Raw genomic sequence first — 18,380 nt, forward strand, 5'->3', positions numbered from 1 at the left:
TTCGTGACGTAGCTACAATCCTATGCACCCTGGGATAAGCTCCGTTGAAGTCCTCAGTGCTCCCTTCTCAATGTGTAGGTCTCGCCAGTAAAGCACATTTAAGTTTCAATGATGTGTCTTTAGTCAGTTGTAATGCAACCTTTAGTTTTTAATTAGAAATGCAAACAGCATTACAGACTATTTAATCTGCTAGCCTGGGGAAGGAATCACATCAGTCGGTGAGAAGCACCTTGAGTTTTGTCTGTGACCATAAGAGCTGCAGACTCAAAGAGAGTCTGCTTGTTCCAACGGGTCAATATAAACATGTTAACTGAACAAGTATTATCCTACCGAGAGACTGGCTCAACTTCCTCTGTCTCTAGACCTAATCCGACTAATCTGACACAAAACCTGAAAGCTCCATTACAGTGGTACCTCGGGTTAAGAACTTAATTCATTCTGGAGCTCCGTTCTTAACCTGAAACTGTTCTTAACTTGAAGCACCACTTTAGCTAATGGGGCCTCCTGCTGTCGCCATGCCGCTGGAGCACAATTTCTGTTCTCATCCTGAAGCAAAGTTCTTAACCCGAGGTAATATTTCTGGGCTAGCAGTGTCTGTAACCTGAAGGTCTGTAACCTGAAGCGTCTGTAACCTGAGGTACCACTGTATAAGCATAGTGAGCATTGAGTTGAAGCCTTGATGCTCTCTCTGTACTTGAGGGGCAGACATACTACTAGGGCTCTTGTAACTGCAGTTAAGGAAAGGGGAGCAGGCTACCTTGTTGACGCGTTTTCTCTCTCCAGGAGTAATATATCCCTCTGTCTTACCTTAACCATGGCTAAGGGAGATGTCAGCATACCCTCCAACATTCTTCAGGTATAAATTTGGACATTTCTCCCCCCCCCAGACCCTCCTCGACCCGTTTCCCATTTTTGCTCCCCCCCCCCCAGCATTTCCACCACCACTACACCAATGGGGCACAGCACACATACCCTCTACGAAAAAACCCCACCTCTGAATCCTGGTTTTATTTTATTTGATAATTTCCAAAAGGAAAACACACACCAATAAATAAATTTTAGAAAGGGGCAAGTGGGCACACAAAGCACCCCCCACAAGACTCTTGCACCCCACTCCCTCTCCTTTATATGTCATTTCCTTTTCTTTTTTGTTTGACTTGTTTTCTTCTTTTTACATGAGAAGCAAGCATGTTTGATGTACAGTGGTTTTGCTACATAATGTTAAAACATAATATTAATTAAAAAACATTTTTAAAAGAGTTGTTTTCGGGGGGTGTACATGAACCAGACTTTTGAGTTACCAGACTTTGGGGAAGCCATAATAGTCTTCATAGCCTTGAATTAGAGGACCTAGGAATCTCCATTCCTTAACTGCACTACATATCCATAACTACATATTATTGTGTCACTAGGGAAATGTGAGAGCATTGTTTTGTGATTGTGGTGTAAAACCAGGTCTTGACTTCCAAATAGTAGCTGTGCTTTCCTCTTTCTGTTTTTGCTTGGATATATTTTTGCCTCATATTTTATTTACTTTTGTGTGTGCGGTTGGCCTAGTTTTCCACTCATTGGAAAATTTCCCAGAACATGCTTTTTGCAAATCTTTGCTGAGGAACTGTCAAACTTTCTCATTGCAAAATGGAATTGACAGACTGGTTGTTTGCTGAGTTTTTGGAATAAAGATGTCAAGCTCTGACACCTTGCTAATCAGATGTCCTTCCCTGGTTATCAGTTTTTAGGGTAGAAATGTGAACTAACAATCTGTTTGTGAACACAAAGTAACATTTTCTCTCCGGGTTGTGTACCCGAGGTGACAACACTGGTTTTTACTGAGCACTGGGATGGCAGTCAGGAGGTAAGGCAAGGTGATACGAAAGCAGCTCCGTCTCTGTTTGAGCAACTCATTGTTCAGACTGAGGAGCTGGGGCAGAATCAGCACTTTCATTGGACTGGATGCCCTGTGTGCCTGTTCTGTTTCAGTAGCCACCTGCCATGTTGGTTCTGAAGTACAAGAGATTGGGGTAGTGCCCTCCTCTGGCATGTTACCATGTTTGGCACCAAGAGTAAGGCTGTTCCTACAGAGGTCGAGGTCAGATTCTGATAGGCAACATAAAGATAAGTTTGGACAATGCAAAGTCTTCATCAGCAAGCTCTGGACTCAGCAGGTGGAGCATAACAATACTGTTGCTCAGGATTTTGGAAATATCACTGGTTTAAGGATCCTCACCCAGTAGCAAGGGAGGCTGTTGTTTCAGCAGGGTGCAAATGCCTTCTGAGACTTCATAAAGGCCAGCCTGTGCTATTAGCTGTGTTTCAACTGAGAAGCTACTTGGGATCTTATAGGTTTGTTGCCATGTTCCATAGTTGTTGGCTCTTTTAGCAAGGGGGCGACAAGGATTGCATTGGAAGAATTCTCAGTCGTGTTTGGTCTGGAAGGCCCTGGTAGTGGAGATGGAGACACCTCATCCAGGTTGTCTTCTGAGCTTGGAGTTGGTGTGAGGATGGAGTCAACAGCTGTGGAAGATCTCCCTCTACTGCAGCCTGTTGGAATGGTTTCCAACACAGGGAAGGATGAGGTGGCAGCAAATGATAGTTTTGTTTCAACTGAGCTGTTGGCGTGGGCTATACTATCCCACCTCTGGAGCAAAGAAACAGGTTTTCACCATTCTCACAAGACTACAGTGTCCAGCGTTGTTTCAGAGAGCTGAGCTAAGAGCAGACCCCAACAAAGACGGCGCAACTCATTTCTGTGCGCCAAAATGTGACTTCCAAGCCATGTTCAGAGGGAGGTCAGGTCCCCTTTTTCCTGTTAGGTGTGGAGTAAGGCTGCTGCTCTTTGTGGAAGCGAATTAGATACGAACCTGCTGCACTCAGGAGCTGTAGCGGCATGTCTTAAACCACTCAGGGGCTGCACTTTATTAATCTCTGAGGAAGATTTTGCCGGGTTCTGCTTTACATACATTTCAAAAGGACCCTGGAGTAGTCTTTGAGGGATTAGCTTGTTAAATTTATCCTTTTTCTTCTTCCTTGTAGATGGAGGCCTTTCCTGCGGAAAGGCAGTTCATGGTAGCCTAATTTTCTGCATTTAAAACACCAGCAGTCACATCATTAGGTGTGAGGACTTCTTCAGTGCCTTTCCCTTTGCCTTGTTCTTCCATGGCATCTTCCTTCAAGGCATTTAGGTTCCCTCCCTCTCCCCTCCCTGTACCTTATTAGTAGCAGCTCAAGCACACTTTAAGACAGTGATACTAATTCCCCATCATCTGGTCAGGCTAAAATCTGGCTATCAAATATGTAACTTACCTGCTGGTATAGCTCCCATTGTTAAAGCAACACTGCATCTTACTTATTTTAAATACTTTTATGCCACCCTTCATTGAAGGTCCCAAGGCAGTCCATGGCAATGTAAAGCAAATTCAATAAAATTAACATCAAAACAAGAATACAACATGATTGGAAAAACGAGAAGCTGAAAGAACCAAAACTGGGAACCTGCAAAGCTTCATTCCCAGCTGCTCTCCCCACCCCTGGGTTTCCCAGATAAGTGTTTGTCACACTATAGGCGTGTTTGCTTGGCTAAGTGGTGGGTAGCTGCTCTTACGCTGGCTGATAGATGAGACCCGAGTGCTCTTTCCCCCTTGACTTCTGCAGTCCAGAGCAACTGACAGTTGAAGCAGAGTGTTCGCCATTATTGATATTTTCTCTTTGAGAAAGAGGGTTTTCCAGATGGTTTGAGGGTCAGAGGGGGAAGTGCATTGGCAACTGACAGGCAACCGTTGTGTTTGAATGTTTTATACATACAACTTGTGCGTAACATTTCAAATCCTAACAGGCGCTGTCTGTCTCTGTAAGATACGTCTCTGGTTCTCATTAGCCACAGTATTTGGCAGCTTGTCAATTTTTAATGTTTTTATCCTTCAAGTATTCCTTTGAAATGGGGAGACCTATTATCTTGCTTGTATAGGCATGGAACTGAATGGCAGCACATATTCCTGGCCTTCTCTCTTTCTACTTTCCTGCAGCAAGAAATGCGCCTGCTTCTTAAAAGTTACCACCCAGCTTACTTTCCCACCCTGCTTCAATGCTTCGGCTAGCCAATGAACAAACTGAACTGAAGTTCATAAGAAGGTGTCTTATTCCAAGTCAGACCACAGGTCCATCTAGCTCAGGGGTCAGCAACCTAAGGCCCATGGGCTGGTAGCAGCCCACAGGGCTCGTCTATCCGGCCCATGGCAACCCCTTCCGACCGCTCTTACCAGCGTGGCACAGGGACCGACTTCCGGGTTGATGGCACCTGTGCGCATGCGAACAGGCGTTCCTCCGACCCGGATGTGTGCCAGAAATAGTGTGCGCGCATGCGTGCGGGACGGAGAAGCGCCTGTGCCCATGTGCGCACGCTATTTCTGGCACACGTCTGGGTCGGAGGAGCACCGGAAATAGCATGTGCTCACGGGCACTCCTCCGACCCGAAAGAGCATGCGTGCGCACATGCTCCGGCCCATCCTCCGATGGACGGAGCGTGGACCGGCCCATTGTCTGATAAGCTTGCAGACCCCTGATCTAGCTGCATATCTCTAGGGTTTCAGCCCTACCTTGAGATACTCTACCACTGAGCTAGGGCTCTTCGCTTTATGTGGGGGCAAAGAGCACATTATCTGGAAATATGTGCAATAAATCCCCAAATGTATTTTTTTGTTACTTGGTTTAAATGAAAAGCAATATTGGGAAACAATTTCGAGCAAGTAATCAGGTGCGTAGCACTTCCCTGCCAGCCATTTTTCCATTTCAAATTAACTCTTTCCCCCTAAGTTGCTCTCCCCTTCCACAGGTTTCAGGTGCATATTTAAAAATTGTGCTTAAGCCTCTAGAATATGGAGATGGGAACAACTTGGAGCAGATTGGTTTTAAGCAGCAAAATTGCATTCACGGGGAGAGTTAAGTATTCCATCATCTATTCCTCTGATAAAAAAACAAGTTTTCAGGGCTGCTTTTTATTACAAGGGGTGGGGGCTGTCAAGTGCCTTTTTGCACAACTGACTTTGCTTTTAAAAAGCATAACACATAATCTATTTAAATCTTCTTTCCTTTTTCAGAACTAAATGTAAAGGAATCGGATGTGAGAGTATGTGATGAATCATCGTGTAAATATGGGGGTGTTTGTAAGGAAGAAGGAGATAGTTTGACGTGTGCATGCCAATTTCTGGTAAGGAATTTTCACCTTTGTTATCTAATATGATCAAAAATAATGATATCCTCTGAAAAACTGTGTCAGTTTGAGAGGAGAGCTTTACACTCATGTACCCATTTGTATGATCTGGGACTCAGCTAGTTCGGTAAAGAAAAAGCGTTTTATATTTATTGTATATGCGATATAACACTGACACGAGATGGCACTGTGAAGTCCCATCTTTCCCTACCAGATTTTGCTGTATGAGTTTACAATGCGCTTAACTGAAACGCTTCTTTGATGTGTCTAGATCCAGCCCTGGTGTAGCCTGTTCTTCAGAGGCTGAATAGAGCAGTTTATGTGCATAACAACTGACTGTTGTGCGCATTCTCCGGGCCTCATGGAAAATGTGCACATAATCTGCCCATGAAGAGGGAATAGTACACATTTCCTGATCAAATATATAAAACCTCCAAGAGGCCCCAAGGAATGTGCGTATTTCAACAGCTTTCTGTACATCCACTGGCCAGTAGTGATTTGAGCACAACAGAAGGCGAGAGGCGGGGACGCACGGACTTAATTTTGGCCTTGCACATGGTACTGCTGAAATTTGAAAGACCAAAGTCCATCCCTGCTTTGGGCCACAGTGCCAAGAAACATTCTTCATTCCATTAACAACTGGAGAGAAGAAAATACTCTGTGTTCAGGTTTTCATTATATCTTTAAGAAACGATGCAAACGATGCATCTGTAATATTTTGCCCATTTTTAATTCCCTCTTTTGAAATGTGTGGTTGGCAGGGTCCTTTGTTGTTTAATAATAATACTTTCCTTTCCTGAGGGTCTTATTTGTTCACTTTTACTGTTGTATTATTATTAAACAACCACTACAGTTTAATTGGGGAGTAAGAGCAATTAAGTGTGGAAACAAAGCAAAAAACTAAAATACGAAAATTCCAGCAATAGCAAACTGCCGCTTGGTATCATATTTATGAACACATTCCATTAGGAAGGAAGAACTCTTTTGCGACTTGTAAACCACCAGTGAACAGTATATTTAGATTTTATCTTTTTTAATTTTTGGCAACAGTGCGTTGTGGATAGGCACTTTAATATTAAACAAAAAACTTTCTGTACATTGTTGCCATTCTAGTCAGTCCTGTGGCAGCCAAGCTGCAGCCTGCAGCGAGTATGCTATGCTTTCTTCATACTGGGCGCATGAAAATACAAATTTCTGCTTCTGCATTTCTGTCTTGCTGCTGTAGCTGCTGCTCTTTGGGCTGCTGTGGTTTGTTTTTGCAGCCATGAGCCACGAAATCAAACTCTCCGATTGCACTGTTGCCACCCCAGCTGAATACCTATACGCGGGGTTGTGTAAATAATTTCTTTTTCTTGATTTTTTTCTCTCCCTTACAGTGTCACACAAAATATATTCCTGTTTGTGGTTCAAATGGAGACACTTACCAAAATGAATGCTTTCTCAGGAGAGCTGCTTGCAAGCATCAGAAAGAGATAACAGTGGTGGCTAGAGGGCCTTGTTACTCAGGTGAGTAAACAGCAGTTAATGGGACAGCCTTTCTTATTTCATTTGTTGGATGTTTCAGTGTTTTTCCTAGGACCAGGATTCACTGATCAAGGGCCCACTTCTGTACTGAAATGTCATGTCCACTCTGGACATGGTCCCTCGGTCTCTAGGGGCTAGAGGAACTAGATACAGTGGTGAAACACCTGTAATTTTCAACTGCATCTCAGCACTGGTCAGCTTGAAAGCAGGAGGTCACATAAAATGGCAGCCGTTGAGGGATGCTGAACTATTCCTCTGACTGCCATTACCTCTGTTTAGCCCTATTCTTAGATGTTTTCTTTCACCAATGTTTCCCTAACTGTTCATTTTTACATTACATTTGATCTTTCACATGACATGAAAGCCACTTCAGAAAACTAATAGAATATAGTGCATGTTTAACATGCACTGTCATGTTATTTTATTCTAGAAAAAAATCTGCAGCCTTCATAACCTGGAAAATTGTGTGTGTAAAGTCACGAAATTTGGGACAGTATACTGGCACACAGTTATTTCCTTCAGTTTTTATGGGGAGATCATGTGTGGAACTGGTGATAGAGTGGCAAAATTGTCCAATGATGTTCATGATTGTGTCACACCATGTACAACGTTCTGCTATATTGGTCAAAAAGCTACAGTTCCATAATACAACTGGTACCACTTTGTGAAAGGAACACTAGAATATGGGGCAGAAGCACTAGCAATATAATCAGGGAAGGTAACACAATATTCCCCACATTTTAATGAATCCATGGTGTCCCCCCCCCCCTCTCTCTCTCTCTCTCTCTCTCTCTCTCTCTCTGGGCCTTTCCCCCTGTATGGATAAAATGCTAGGCACCAGTTTGTCCCTCCTTGAGTTGCTGATTGGTAAGGGTTGCCAACATTTCGTTTCTTTGTTGGTAAAGATTTAATAAGGTCAAAAAGGCACTAAACAAAAAATAGCAATTAAAAATCAATAATAAGGTATCTTAGTCTTAAGTGTTCATTACAGTAGTCTTAAGTCATACGTGTTAAAGGAACTACAGTCATACCTTGGGTTAAATATGCTTCAGGTTGCGCTCTGTGGTGACCCGGAAGTAACGGAATGCGTTACTTCCGGGTTTCGCCGCTCACGCATGCGCAGACGCTCAAAATGACGCCCCGTGCATGCGCAAAAGCGGTGAATCACGATCCGTGCACACGCAGATGTGCAGACACAGGTTACATTTGCTTCAGGATGCAAACGGGGATCTGGAACGGATCCTGTTCATATCCAGAGGTACCACTGTAGATGATTTTATTTAAGAAACGCATAACCATTCATTCAGAAATACTTATTAGGTCATAATGTAAATAAGAACTCTTGAATCTTACATTAAAAATCAACTCAACAATTGCCAGTAATAAACCTATTAAGTTGGCTTATTTCAAGGCATTTTCTGCATTTTTTTCTTTAGTATGTAAACCAGTTATCTAAAGAGTCCTTTTTTAGTTTTATACTTCTCCCAAAGTCTCTTAAAGTTATTTTTTACATTAAAATCCTATGGGTGAAATCCAGTATAGGACAAGGAGGTTCCTACATGCACCACAAGTATTCTCCTTCCCCTTCTCCCTACCTGCAGCCCCTCCAAATCCTATCCAAGGGTCTGAGGGGCTGCAGCAGGGAGGAGAGGAGGGGGTAGTCCCATTGCCCAAGAGGAAGCCAGTTTCCTGGTGGATAGACGCATCGCTCTATGCCATTATTTTCTTTTGTTGGTGGTTGGTATCGGGCCACTAGCAAGCAGACTACAATCAAGATTTTACCTATTATTTTGCAGCTCTTAATATGATTCGCATCACAGAGCTTGCCTAAAAGCAAACAAGATATTCTCTTGGTGATTTACACCCTGTTATCTCTTTTGTATTTTCAAGCACATCTGCCTAGTGCTTTTATTATTTCCTTGCAATCCTGTGCTATCGTCCTTGCACCTCATATTATCTTCCTTGCAGGAGAATGCCATGGGAAGTTGATACGTTTTTGTAGCCTTTGGGGAATATAATTTAATAAATACAAGATCTTATAAAATATTATTTTGACTTCAGCATCCATTAAATAACTGGGCTCATCTCTGCATATAATGTTGCAGTGCAGAACTAAAATGCCAATCTTGTTTTAAAAACAACAACAACTATTTTTAATTCCACTTTCAACTTCTTGTGAGTCAGATAATAAATATTGATTTTTTAAAAACCCTTTTGAGACTGAGAATCAGCTAATATGCTTTTAAAACTTTGTATTGTGGTAGCAATGGTTTACGTGACACAGTAAGCACAACACCACAGTCCTGTTTTGATGCTGTATCATTTGTTCTAAGTCAAGGTTTGGTTTAATGTTGTGGCCAAACTCTTGCCTTACTAAGCACGAGGTGTAGCTAGGAACAGTGTGGTATGGGAGCAAAAGGTGACCTGGCAGAAGCAAAGTGGTGGCAAGCTCCTTTTCATGAGTGTGTCCATTTGCAAGGTCCCAGTAAGCCACAGTTTGGCTTACGGTGTGTGCATGCCAGGTAATTGTGTCAGAGGCAATTTTAGGGCAGTGCCCACACTGGGCATGCAGCCGAGCAGGGCGCCTTCTCGAAACCTGGTAAGCACTTAACAGGCTTTGGGAAGGAGAAAGGAGGACTCTAGGACCTTGCCAGAGCCCTCACACCTTCTTCCCAAAGCCCAGTGCCTCTTACCTAGCTTTAGTAAGGCGGGTCAAGGACTGGAGACGGTGTCAAATTTTGCCTTTGTCCAGGGTGCCATATCACCAAGGTCTGCCCTGATTGCGTAGATAGTGTCATCATACAGTTTAGTTGAGTTAGTAGGTGGCTCTGGACTTCGTTGTATCTGGATGAAGGCTTTGTTGCTGTTCTCCTGTAACTGGAGACAAAGCTCCTATTTCACATTTCTATGCCTTTCATGAATAAAGGTAAATAAACCTTGGAAGAACTCTGCCTATATAAGAATATTAGCTTTTGCCTTCTCCTGATTTCAGAAATATTGCCCCTTCGTGGATAAGACCAGGGCAGAACCTTCAGGGTTTGGTTGAGAGCCTGAAGGAACTTGGGAGGTTAGTGGAGGAGCCAAGGCAGAATCTGGTGAGCCATGTTTGGAGGCTGGAAGGAGTTTGAATACCACCACTTGAATCAGCAGAATACTGGCTGGCCGACCTATGAATAGCAGCAATAGTAATATTGCTAGTAGAAAATAGGTCCTGCGGGGACCTTATTTTCTGATTCCAAGTCCACACCATTCGCTAAGCTGTCTTGTTTTGGTTTAGCCATAGTTGGGGAATACTGAAAGGCCTTTCACTGACAAGATCAACCATCTTTTAGCCTAGCATATTATGGGCAAACTAGCTATTCACCACATTGGTTGGGCAAAGCAACTAGGACACCAATTTTTTTATTTTATTTTTTCGCAGGTTGAGTATCTAGTTACCGCCCTTAAATTATTTTAATGCCTAAACATGAATCGGAAAAATGGGTCACTAATGCCCAGTGCTTATTGTAGCCCCTTGTTGTGCTGTTTGGCCAGTTCAGTGTTCAGAATGCTTATGATAATGTAGTGTTATATTGCTACATGACATTCATTTTTATTTTTCAACCAGCGAACACTGTTACACGTTAGTGCAGACTGGTAAATTGTGTGAGCAGCCATGTTGAATATTTAAAATGCTCAGCATGGGTTGGCTGTTGGCCTTTTTGTCTGAAAAGCAAAGGGGCTTCCTTGAAACACTCAAGTAAGTCTGCTCAACTTGCAGCTTTCTAGGTTCAAGGTAGCCAAAAGGGGACAACTACTCTATAAACAGCCCCAACCATCATGGCCAGTGGTGAGGATGACACCATGTTGGCCATCCCTGATATAAAGGACCAGCTGCTTGTGCAGCTGGTGGAGGAAGCTTAGCAAGCTTTTGTTTTAACATTGCTGATCTGGACTCAGGCAGGCAATGCATTTTCTAGGATATTGGATGGGGTCAGTCCCCAGGGGCACTGTTGGTTCTAAGTAACAGTTAAACGCTGGAGGCTGTGACTATTTGCATCTCTGGCTGCCAGTACAAAATTGTTCCATTGCCTCAGGCAGAGCGGCTCAAACAACCTTCTTGGGAAAGTGACCTTTCAGAGGCAGTTTGACTCTGCTTTTAGGGAGGAAAGAGGATGCATTTGTTTTTCATGGGCTTCTGGAATGAGGTAAATTTCAGAAGCACTGATATGTTGAGTGGTTGCAGCAGAAACAACAAAGGGGTCTGTGAAACTGTAGCATGTTTATTGTGCCGTGACGTTTCATAAGCTGTGGATTACTTCAACAAATGCTGAGGAGAAAACTTGCCATTGCAAATGGTAAAAGGTAAAGTTAAAGGGACCCCTGACCATTACGTCCAGTCGTGGACGACTCTGGGGTTACAGCACTCTTCTCGCATTATTGGCTGAGGGAGCCGGTTTACAGCTTCCGGGTCATGTGGCCAGCATGACTAAGCCGCTTCTGGCAAACCAGAGTAGCACACAGAAACGCCATTTACCTTCCCGCCGGAGCGGTACCTATTTATCTACTTGCACTTTGACGTGCTTTCGAACTGCTAGGTGGGCAGGAGCAGGGACCGAGCAACGGGAGCTCACCCTATCGCGGGGATTCAAACCGCCGACCTTCTGATCAGCAATCCCTAGGCTCTGTGGTTTAGACCACAGTGCTACCTGTGTCCATTTGCAATAGCAAATGGTACACCCTTTCTTTTTCCATCACAGAGCTCAGGGTGGGCACATCTCATGCCCTCAGATCATGTTCTGGGACAATCCCATCTCTCTCTCTCTTTTTCTGAAATGAGGTCTGTTCCGACTTGCAGTAGCCTCTTTGTTTTCAGACCCAAGTCTCAAATACTGACAAAGTATGTTCTAAAATACTGTAATCCACCCCCCTTGATTTTATCATTTTATCTATTTGTAAACCACTCTGAGGAGTTTTTCTTTAAACAATCAAGCAGTGCATACATTTTATGAAATAAAATAAACAACCAAACTGAGCTAAATTTTGCACCTGTGTGGTTAGAGGCATGCCAAGGAGTTTGTGCCAATGGATTCTCCAGTTGCTCCAGCTTCACTGGTCTGCTCCACTTCATCATAGATAAGATACTGGGAGTACCTGCCCTCTGTGAATTCTGTGGTTGCTATCCAGTAGTTCCAAATTTACTGCACCTAGTTGCACAAACAACCTTAGCATTTCTCCATTCTCACAGCTGAAATAGGTCCTCAGCCATTTTCTCTTACATATCTTATTGGCAAATTAGCAATAAAAGTTAAACTCTTCTGATTTATTTTCATTTCTGTGTGTTTCTGTTAACCACAGTAGCAAATATAATTGCTCCCAGGATTGACTTCTGCTAAATTTGTAAAATTAAGCATGCACAGTGGGCATGCAGTTTAATTTTCTAATGGATTTCTGAATCCACACCTTCAGAGAGACCTGTTTATTGGAAAGTACCACCTCTTGGCTCCCTTATTAAACTCTTAAGCTGGAAAAACCAACCAACCAACCTTCGTGCTGTATTTGCATTATTAAGAGCAAACACCATTGCTCTGTGAGATGTTAGGTGTTTGCTAGCTTCTCTCATTCCTTTCATAACACATTTCACTGCAGGGAAGGCAGAGACTCTCAAGGCTACATTTAATTTTGAACTAGTGTCCCTCAATCTGAAGTAATCAAGCCCTTATTATGAATCTTGAGCAGCCGGGGTTTTACAGTCTGTGTTTGTTTATGTAGTGGAAATGCAATTACAACGATATACTGTGTTTGGTGGCAGGGGGAAAGAAAGTCAGTGGTGCAATTTAATCTCCTCATCGCTGTTAAGCAGGAAATCCTAGGTACTTTGCCTTTGGAATAATAAAATGGGGTGGGGGGAGTTGCGGATATCAGCTTTCCTGCTTATCGAACCTTCTGTACCATAGCGGAGAGGTTCATAACCAACACCGAACCAGGATCTAAATCTTGCCAATGAGAGCAGCCCCGATATACAGACACACATGCCCCTTTTGCCAGCAGTGGTAGGAGAAGGTGCCCCACATGTTCTCATGACACCATCTGCTCTAAAGTTCAGACTTCAGTCCGGAAATGAGAGCCCCATATGTGTGCTGGGCTCTGATTCACAGGCATTGCCTGTTTCTTTTCTGCCCAAGAGCTGGTCACACTTTACAAGAGTGTTTGCTATGCCTGCGCTCTTGATCCTCACTGGGAGCACCTAAAGTATACAAGAAAGATGTGCATCTCCCACCATGCATGGCCTGTAGTGATAGGTGGTAGCAATTTTAAAAAACCGAAACCTTTTCCTTCTTCTTTTGAATGTCCCGTAGCCGATAGATGAAAGACCAAATTGAAATCAGGGCCCAGAAAACAGAGACATTTGGGGTCACAGCCACCATACTGAGTACTTCTACCATTGCTGGACTGGGGGGGGGGGTTAAAGTTTACACCGCTGCCCACAAACTTGCCAGAGTGGTGTTAAAGTGGGAACCACAAGGACACTTTGCCCAGTTCGTCCGTCTGGTGCCGAACCTGGTGCCATCCCCAATGCAGAAGATAGTTGTGACTTCTTAATATGTGCCTTCTGCATTGCCCCTCAATGTTCAGAGAGGTGTGTTTTCACACATTACTTGCCCCCCCCCCCCAAGAGGACACCAGTGTGCGTGCAGCAGAAAGACTTGCTCCAATAACCTGTGAACCAGCCTTCCCTCTCTCTTGAGGCAGACATCTCATTGCTGACTTAACCCATATACCTGTAAACTAATATAGTTATCTCTCCTTGGGTGCAGAAACAGTTGTTAGGCATGATAAAGGCAGGGTGTGTAGATGAAGGTCTCTTCACATAATATATTTAAAAGGCATATGTCTAAGATTTCCCCCCAAGTGCACATCTAGAAAAAGGAATGCAACAAAACGCTTTGAAAAGACATCTACAGGTATGGTTCTCAGAAACTAACCCAGGTACGTTGCTGTGTAGTGTGTGAAATGGCCTTGGGTATTATGGGAAGAGCTTACGCTTGACCTAACACGGCCTGCACTTCCTGCAACTGAACAGCAAGCTACTGTGCTTTAAGCATTCAGAGTGAATTTTTTGGAACATTTTGCCAAGATTTGCATGAAAGAATGATCAGCCACTGTTTGTATCCTGCCAAGTAACAGTTTAAGGCTCCATTTGAGGCTGCACCGCTCTGGGCAATTAGGTAGCAACCCTCCTGAGGACACTTGTGACTTTAGGGTAATTGCTGGCAGACACAGTGGGCTTTAAACAGGCGGTGGAGATATAAAGACAATGGGAATAAGACTAAAGTGGTGCAAAGAATCAGGATAAAGGCTAGGCAAAAATATCTTTCATCTGACACCTAGTTTCTGTGTACATAAAATTATCGGGGAGGGGGCATTCCATAAAATGCTTCCACTAGCCACAATCTGCAGTGGAACCGACCAAACACAGAGTTACTTCCTGAGTTAGAACATTCTCTTTAACCCACCCGAAATTATTGTGGACCATGGTAGCCTTTTGATCCTGACTGTGGACAGTTCATTCTCTTTTTAAGGCAAGGCTCTAGCTTACAGAGACTTTTATATATGGAAAATGCTTAGTTGGATTGTGCAGACACCTTCCCTTCTGCTGTACCCCACACATGCTTTCTATGTTGTTCTTCTATATGCGTGATAATTTTATATTTAATAATGCTTTTCACCAATTTACTCAGCACAGACCTTAAGCCAACAGGCTTGTAGTTTCTTAGATCTTCCGTAAATCCAAGACTCTCCAAGTACCCTATTTTCCAGTCCCTGATTTAGAGATGCCATCCCAGTTTCTGATTTGATCCCGGAATGTCCCACTTTTCCTTAGGATGTCCCTGTTTTCACTGGAGAAATGTTGGAGTTATCCGGCCCCCTAACCAATTGAAGGCAATCTTGTATAGGGGAGGGTTTTTAAAAAAATATTTAATGTTTTATTATGTTTATTACATATGTTGGAAGCTGCCCAGAGTGGGTGGGGCACCCCAGTAAGATGTGTGGGGTATAAATAGTAAAATAATCATCATGGAATGAGAAGTCACTATTTTCATCGGAGAAATGTTGGAGGGTATGAAATCCCTTTTTAAAAATACTGTTACATTGACCCCTTTCTAGTCCTACGGATGCCATTCCTTGGGACAGGTTAAATATTTTTGTTAGAAGATAAAACGTTTCACATTTGAGTTCTTTAAGAGCTCTTAGGCAGAAACCACCCTCAGCATTTAGGTTGGGGGAGGGGAGGGGTGACAGTATGTCTCTAACGCTTGAGCATTTAGCCCATGGAAATGACGAGTCTCAAGCAGTCCCCAAGCTAGCACGATGTAAGGTACCAAAGACAGAAAAAGACAAGCATAAAAACCGCTTTCTAGTGTCCCCATTGCTATTTGATACAAGAAGCCTGGTACAAACAAAAGGGGCAGGGCCCACAGTTTATTTCCCTGTATTTTACTCACTTTTCAAAATGAAATTGAGAAGAATTTAATCTTAAGTAAATCACAGACTGAAGTCGTCTCCCCCCCACCCCCCAATTTTCATTGACTCCCCAAAGAAAAGTTGGAATTGACTCATGTTTGTGTTTGTGGCACTTTGGGTTAATACATACCAGCATTTTCCATTGCGCATCTACCCTGGAGGCATGTTCTGTATTCTGCAATCAATAGTTCTCATTCAAGGTCCTGAGTCTGTTCCCCTCTCACCAGCTCTGCTGTTTTATTTTCATTGTTTTAGAATGAGGAAGAATAGGAGAGGAGGACAGCAGGAAATCACACAGTTTCCAGAAAATTTAGTGCCTTAATACTTACTCAGACCATCATAAGATGACTAAGGTTAAAACCAATTCACCAGACATGTTTAAATCTTGTAATTCTGAAAGGCAAGGCAATGTAGGAAGTGCTTTGTTGTCATTGAGTGAAGCCAGTTAAGTTGCTTGATGTGAACTGCTCTTGAAATGTAGAACTTTTCGTTTTCATGCTGCGTTTTCTCACTCTGTAATGAATTGGCCATGATGTCTCTATTATTCTTTGCAAGAAACTGCCTCATTTTAAAGTCACTGTAAGCAACTCCTTCTTGGCATGCTCTGCCCTGCATTCAGAGGAGGGGAAATTGCAGGGAATGAAGGAAGATCAGAACTGAGAATTTGAGGAAAGGAACATGTGGGAGGAAGGCAGGAAGAAATTCAGCAGGGGAGCTAAGTGATCTGCCATCTCTTCATTGGGTTACATCCATCATGTCATGGCTGTGGCTCTAAAAGGAGTAAGGAGATTGATGGCCGCCATTTTATTGTCCAGTTGGGATTCCCCCACTTATCCCATTATGAGTTAATGCATCCTTCACCACTGATTGGGCCATCATTAAGGCTATATATGTCCTTCTGGGCCATATGTAAGGGCAATCTTCTTCAACCAGATGTTGTTTTCTGTCTTCAGATTTGTCCTTCACCCTAAGTTACAACGATATAGAATTACTATATTAAAACCAGATAAAACCATTTACAGTCCAAAGAACAGGGGGAGTCCTAAAAATGTTGGGAATCTCAACTCCATCACCCATAGCCAGCATAGAGAGTGACCAAGAATGATGGGAGTTGTACTGCAACAACATCTAAAGGACACCCGACTGTTATTCTAAAGCACCAAAGCTGCAGCAAGCAAAGGCTATAGCAGCCAAGTCTGCTGCTTGTGGCTGGAAAGCCAAACAGGAAGTTTGTGACTGTTGCCATGGGAACAAAGGGGCAGTCCATTCTGTACTGAGCACCGGATGTTAGCTCAGTGGGTTTGTCATATGACCTGTACAGGATGTACATGGGTGGAGGTGGAGTTTATTCTAACTGCTGATGAGTGCAGACATGTTTTCTCTGTACTGAAGTAAAAGACAGGAATAAAAGATGTAAATAGATTTCTGTCTGCTTCTTTCCCCTCCCTGGGGACACCAAAGGGGAGAGAGGAGCAGTTGGTGTGTTTTCCTCACAGCCTGAGGAAAATCGCCGGAACGGACCTCGAGTATGTTTATTCCTGCCGGGAGTCGCCGGAGGGAGGTCTAAGGAATTCAGCCGGTGCCTGAACAGATAGGCACATACCTCAAGACGGGCTAGAATTCCAACACCGACTGGGGAAGGTTGTGTTAGGGAACTGAACTAAGACATACACACATGAAATGAAGTTTCTCATTTGATAGCATTAAATGTATCGTGGCCACATAGAAATGCCTGCATACTGTCTCCTTTAGTCTTGTTTGCCTCTTGACCCACTCTGGACATCTTCTGCCATACTAGGATTTTATAACTCTAATTTTCCTTGCTCCTGTATCATATTGGGATTACTGAAGGACAGTTTACCCACTTCATACTCCTAAGCCTCTTTTCCTGGGCCAAGATCTAGGCAAAAAGAGTAGTTTAGGTGCTGTCAGACTCCTTCCTATATGCATTTTGGTTGCTGTCTTCTGTGAGGTGAGTAGATGCAGGGAAATGGGAATGAGCAGCTAGGGTGAGTAAAGGGAGAGACTCTGCCAAATCAGAGAGGAAGACATTGAAGAACCCCTTGTGTCTTGGGTAAAGCCAGTGCTGGCTGACCCCTCTTTGCACTTGGCTGATTCAGACAGCATCCCTATTAAATAATTTGCTGGCCCAGGCGCTAGATCCCTGTAGCTGTTTACATAAGGCTTTGATTGGCAGTCCAAGCAGGCAGAAGAAGTACAGAGTCCAGGGGGTAATTGCCGATGGATACTATGGGCCTATTGGAATTCAGCACTCAACAACCTGGAGCATCTTGTAATAATGCTCCTGGCCTTTGTGGATCAGGCTGCTGATGGGATTTTTCTCACCAAGAAAACACATTATCATATAGGAGTGGGAACAGAGTAAGAACTGTGAACCTGAAGGGTATTTAGTCACACCAGTTTATCTTCCCTGCCTCCCAGTGCTGCTTGTTATTCCTCTCCATTCAATTGGTCTTGCCCATTCAACACAATCAAGCTATTTATAAAGGCTTTTAAAGAAAATTAAAATTAAAAAAATGCAGTCCCAGGTAATTCTATTTTTTTTCCTTTTCAGATAATGGTTCTGGATCAGGAGAAGGGGGTGAGTATTGCTGATATTTTTGTTCTTTTGTGTGAATGCAGGATCCTAGCTGGAAATGTTTACATGTACTGCTGAAAAACACAACTACATAGATTGCTTTTCCTTGGCAAAAGGTGATTTCTGAAAAGTTTGTGAACAATTCAACCATTTCCTTGAAAAATACAAGTCAGGAGCCTTAACTTTTTTTTAAAAAAAGTTATGTCATTCAATAGCCAAAATTAAGCAATGTTCAATGGGAGGTTAAGCATCTGCTTAAATTAAATTTCCCATTAAAATCAAAGTTTCATAACTTTTACTGGATTCTGCTGTTTGTTTTTCTATCAGTGATGCACCAATATGTGCACTAAAGCCCCCCCCCCATTAGGTAGGGTGAGGCAACTGCCTCAGGTGGTACCCACCCAAAGGGCAGCAACCCCCGTTCCACCGCCCAGTTAACAGCTGGTTTCCCTAGCCTTTAGGGGTAGAGGAGTCAGTGGCAAAGCTCTGTGGAATACCCCTCTCCTGCAAGAGGGGAAGCGTTCTGCCTCTCAGCTTTGCCCATTG

General features: G+C 43.3%; 1 protein-coding gene across 5 annotated transcripts in view; it reads left to right on the forward strand.

Moving 5' to 3' along the window:
* Positions 1-18,380, forward strand: part of TMEFF1 (transmembrane protein with EGF like and two follistatin like domains 1) — a 96,211-nt gene that overhangs the window by 51,250 nt on the left and 26,581 nt on the right. For all 5 annotated transcript variants that reach the window (XM_081920072.1, XM_081920073.1, XM_081920071.1 and 2 more), the window contains 3 exons: positions 5,094-5,203; positions 6,583-6,712; positions 17,811-17,837. In XM_081920072.1, coding sequence (XP_081776198.1) covers positions 5,094-5,203; positions 6,583-6,712; positions 17,811-17,837 — 267 coding nt within the window. The remainder of the gene's footprint in view (positions 1-5,093; positions 5,204-6,582; positions 6,713-17,810; positions 17,838-18,380) is intronic.

This window comes from Podarcis melisellensis, assembly GCF_964234715.1.
Source record: "Podarcis melisellensis genome assembly, chromosome: 7".
Taxonomy (NCBI): Eukaryota; Metazoa; Chordata; class Lepidosauria; order Squamata; family Lacertidae; genus Podarcis; species Podarcis melisellensis.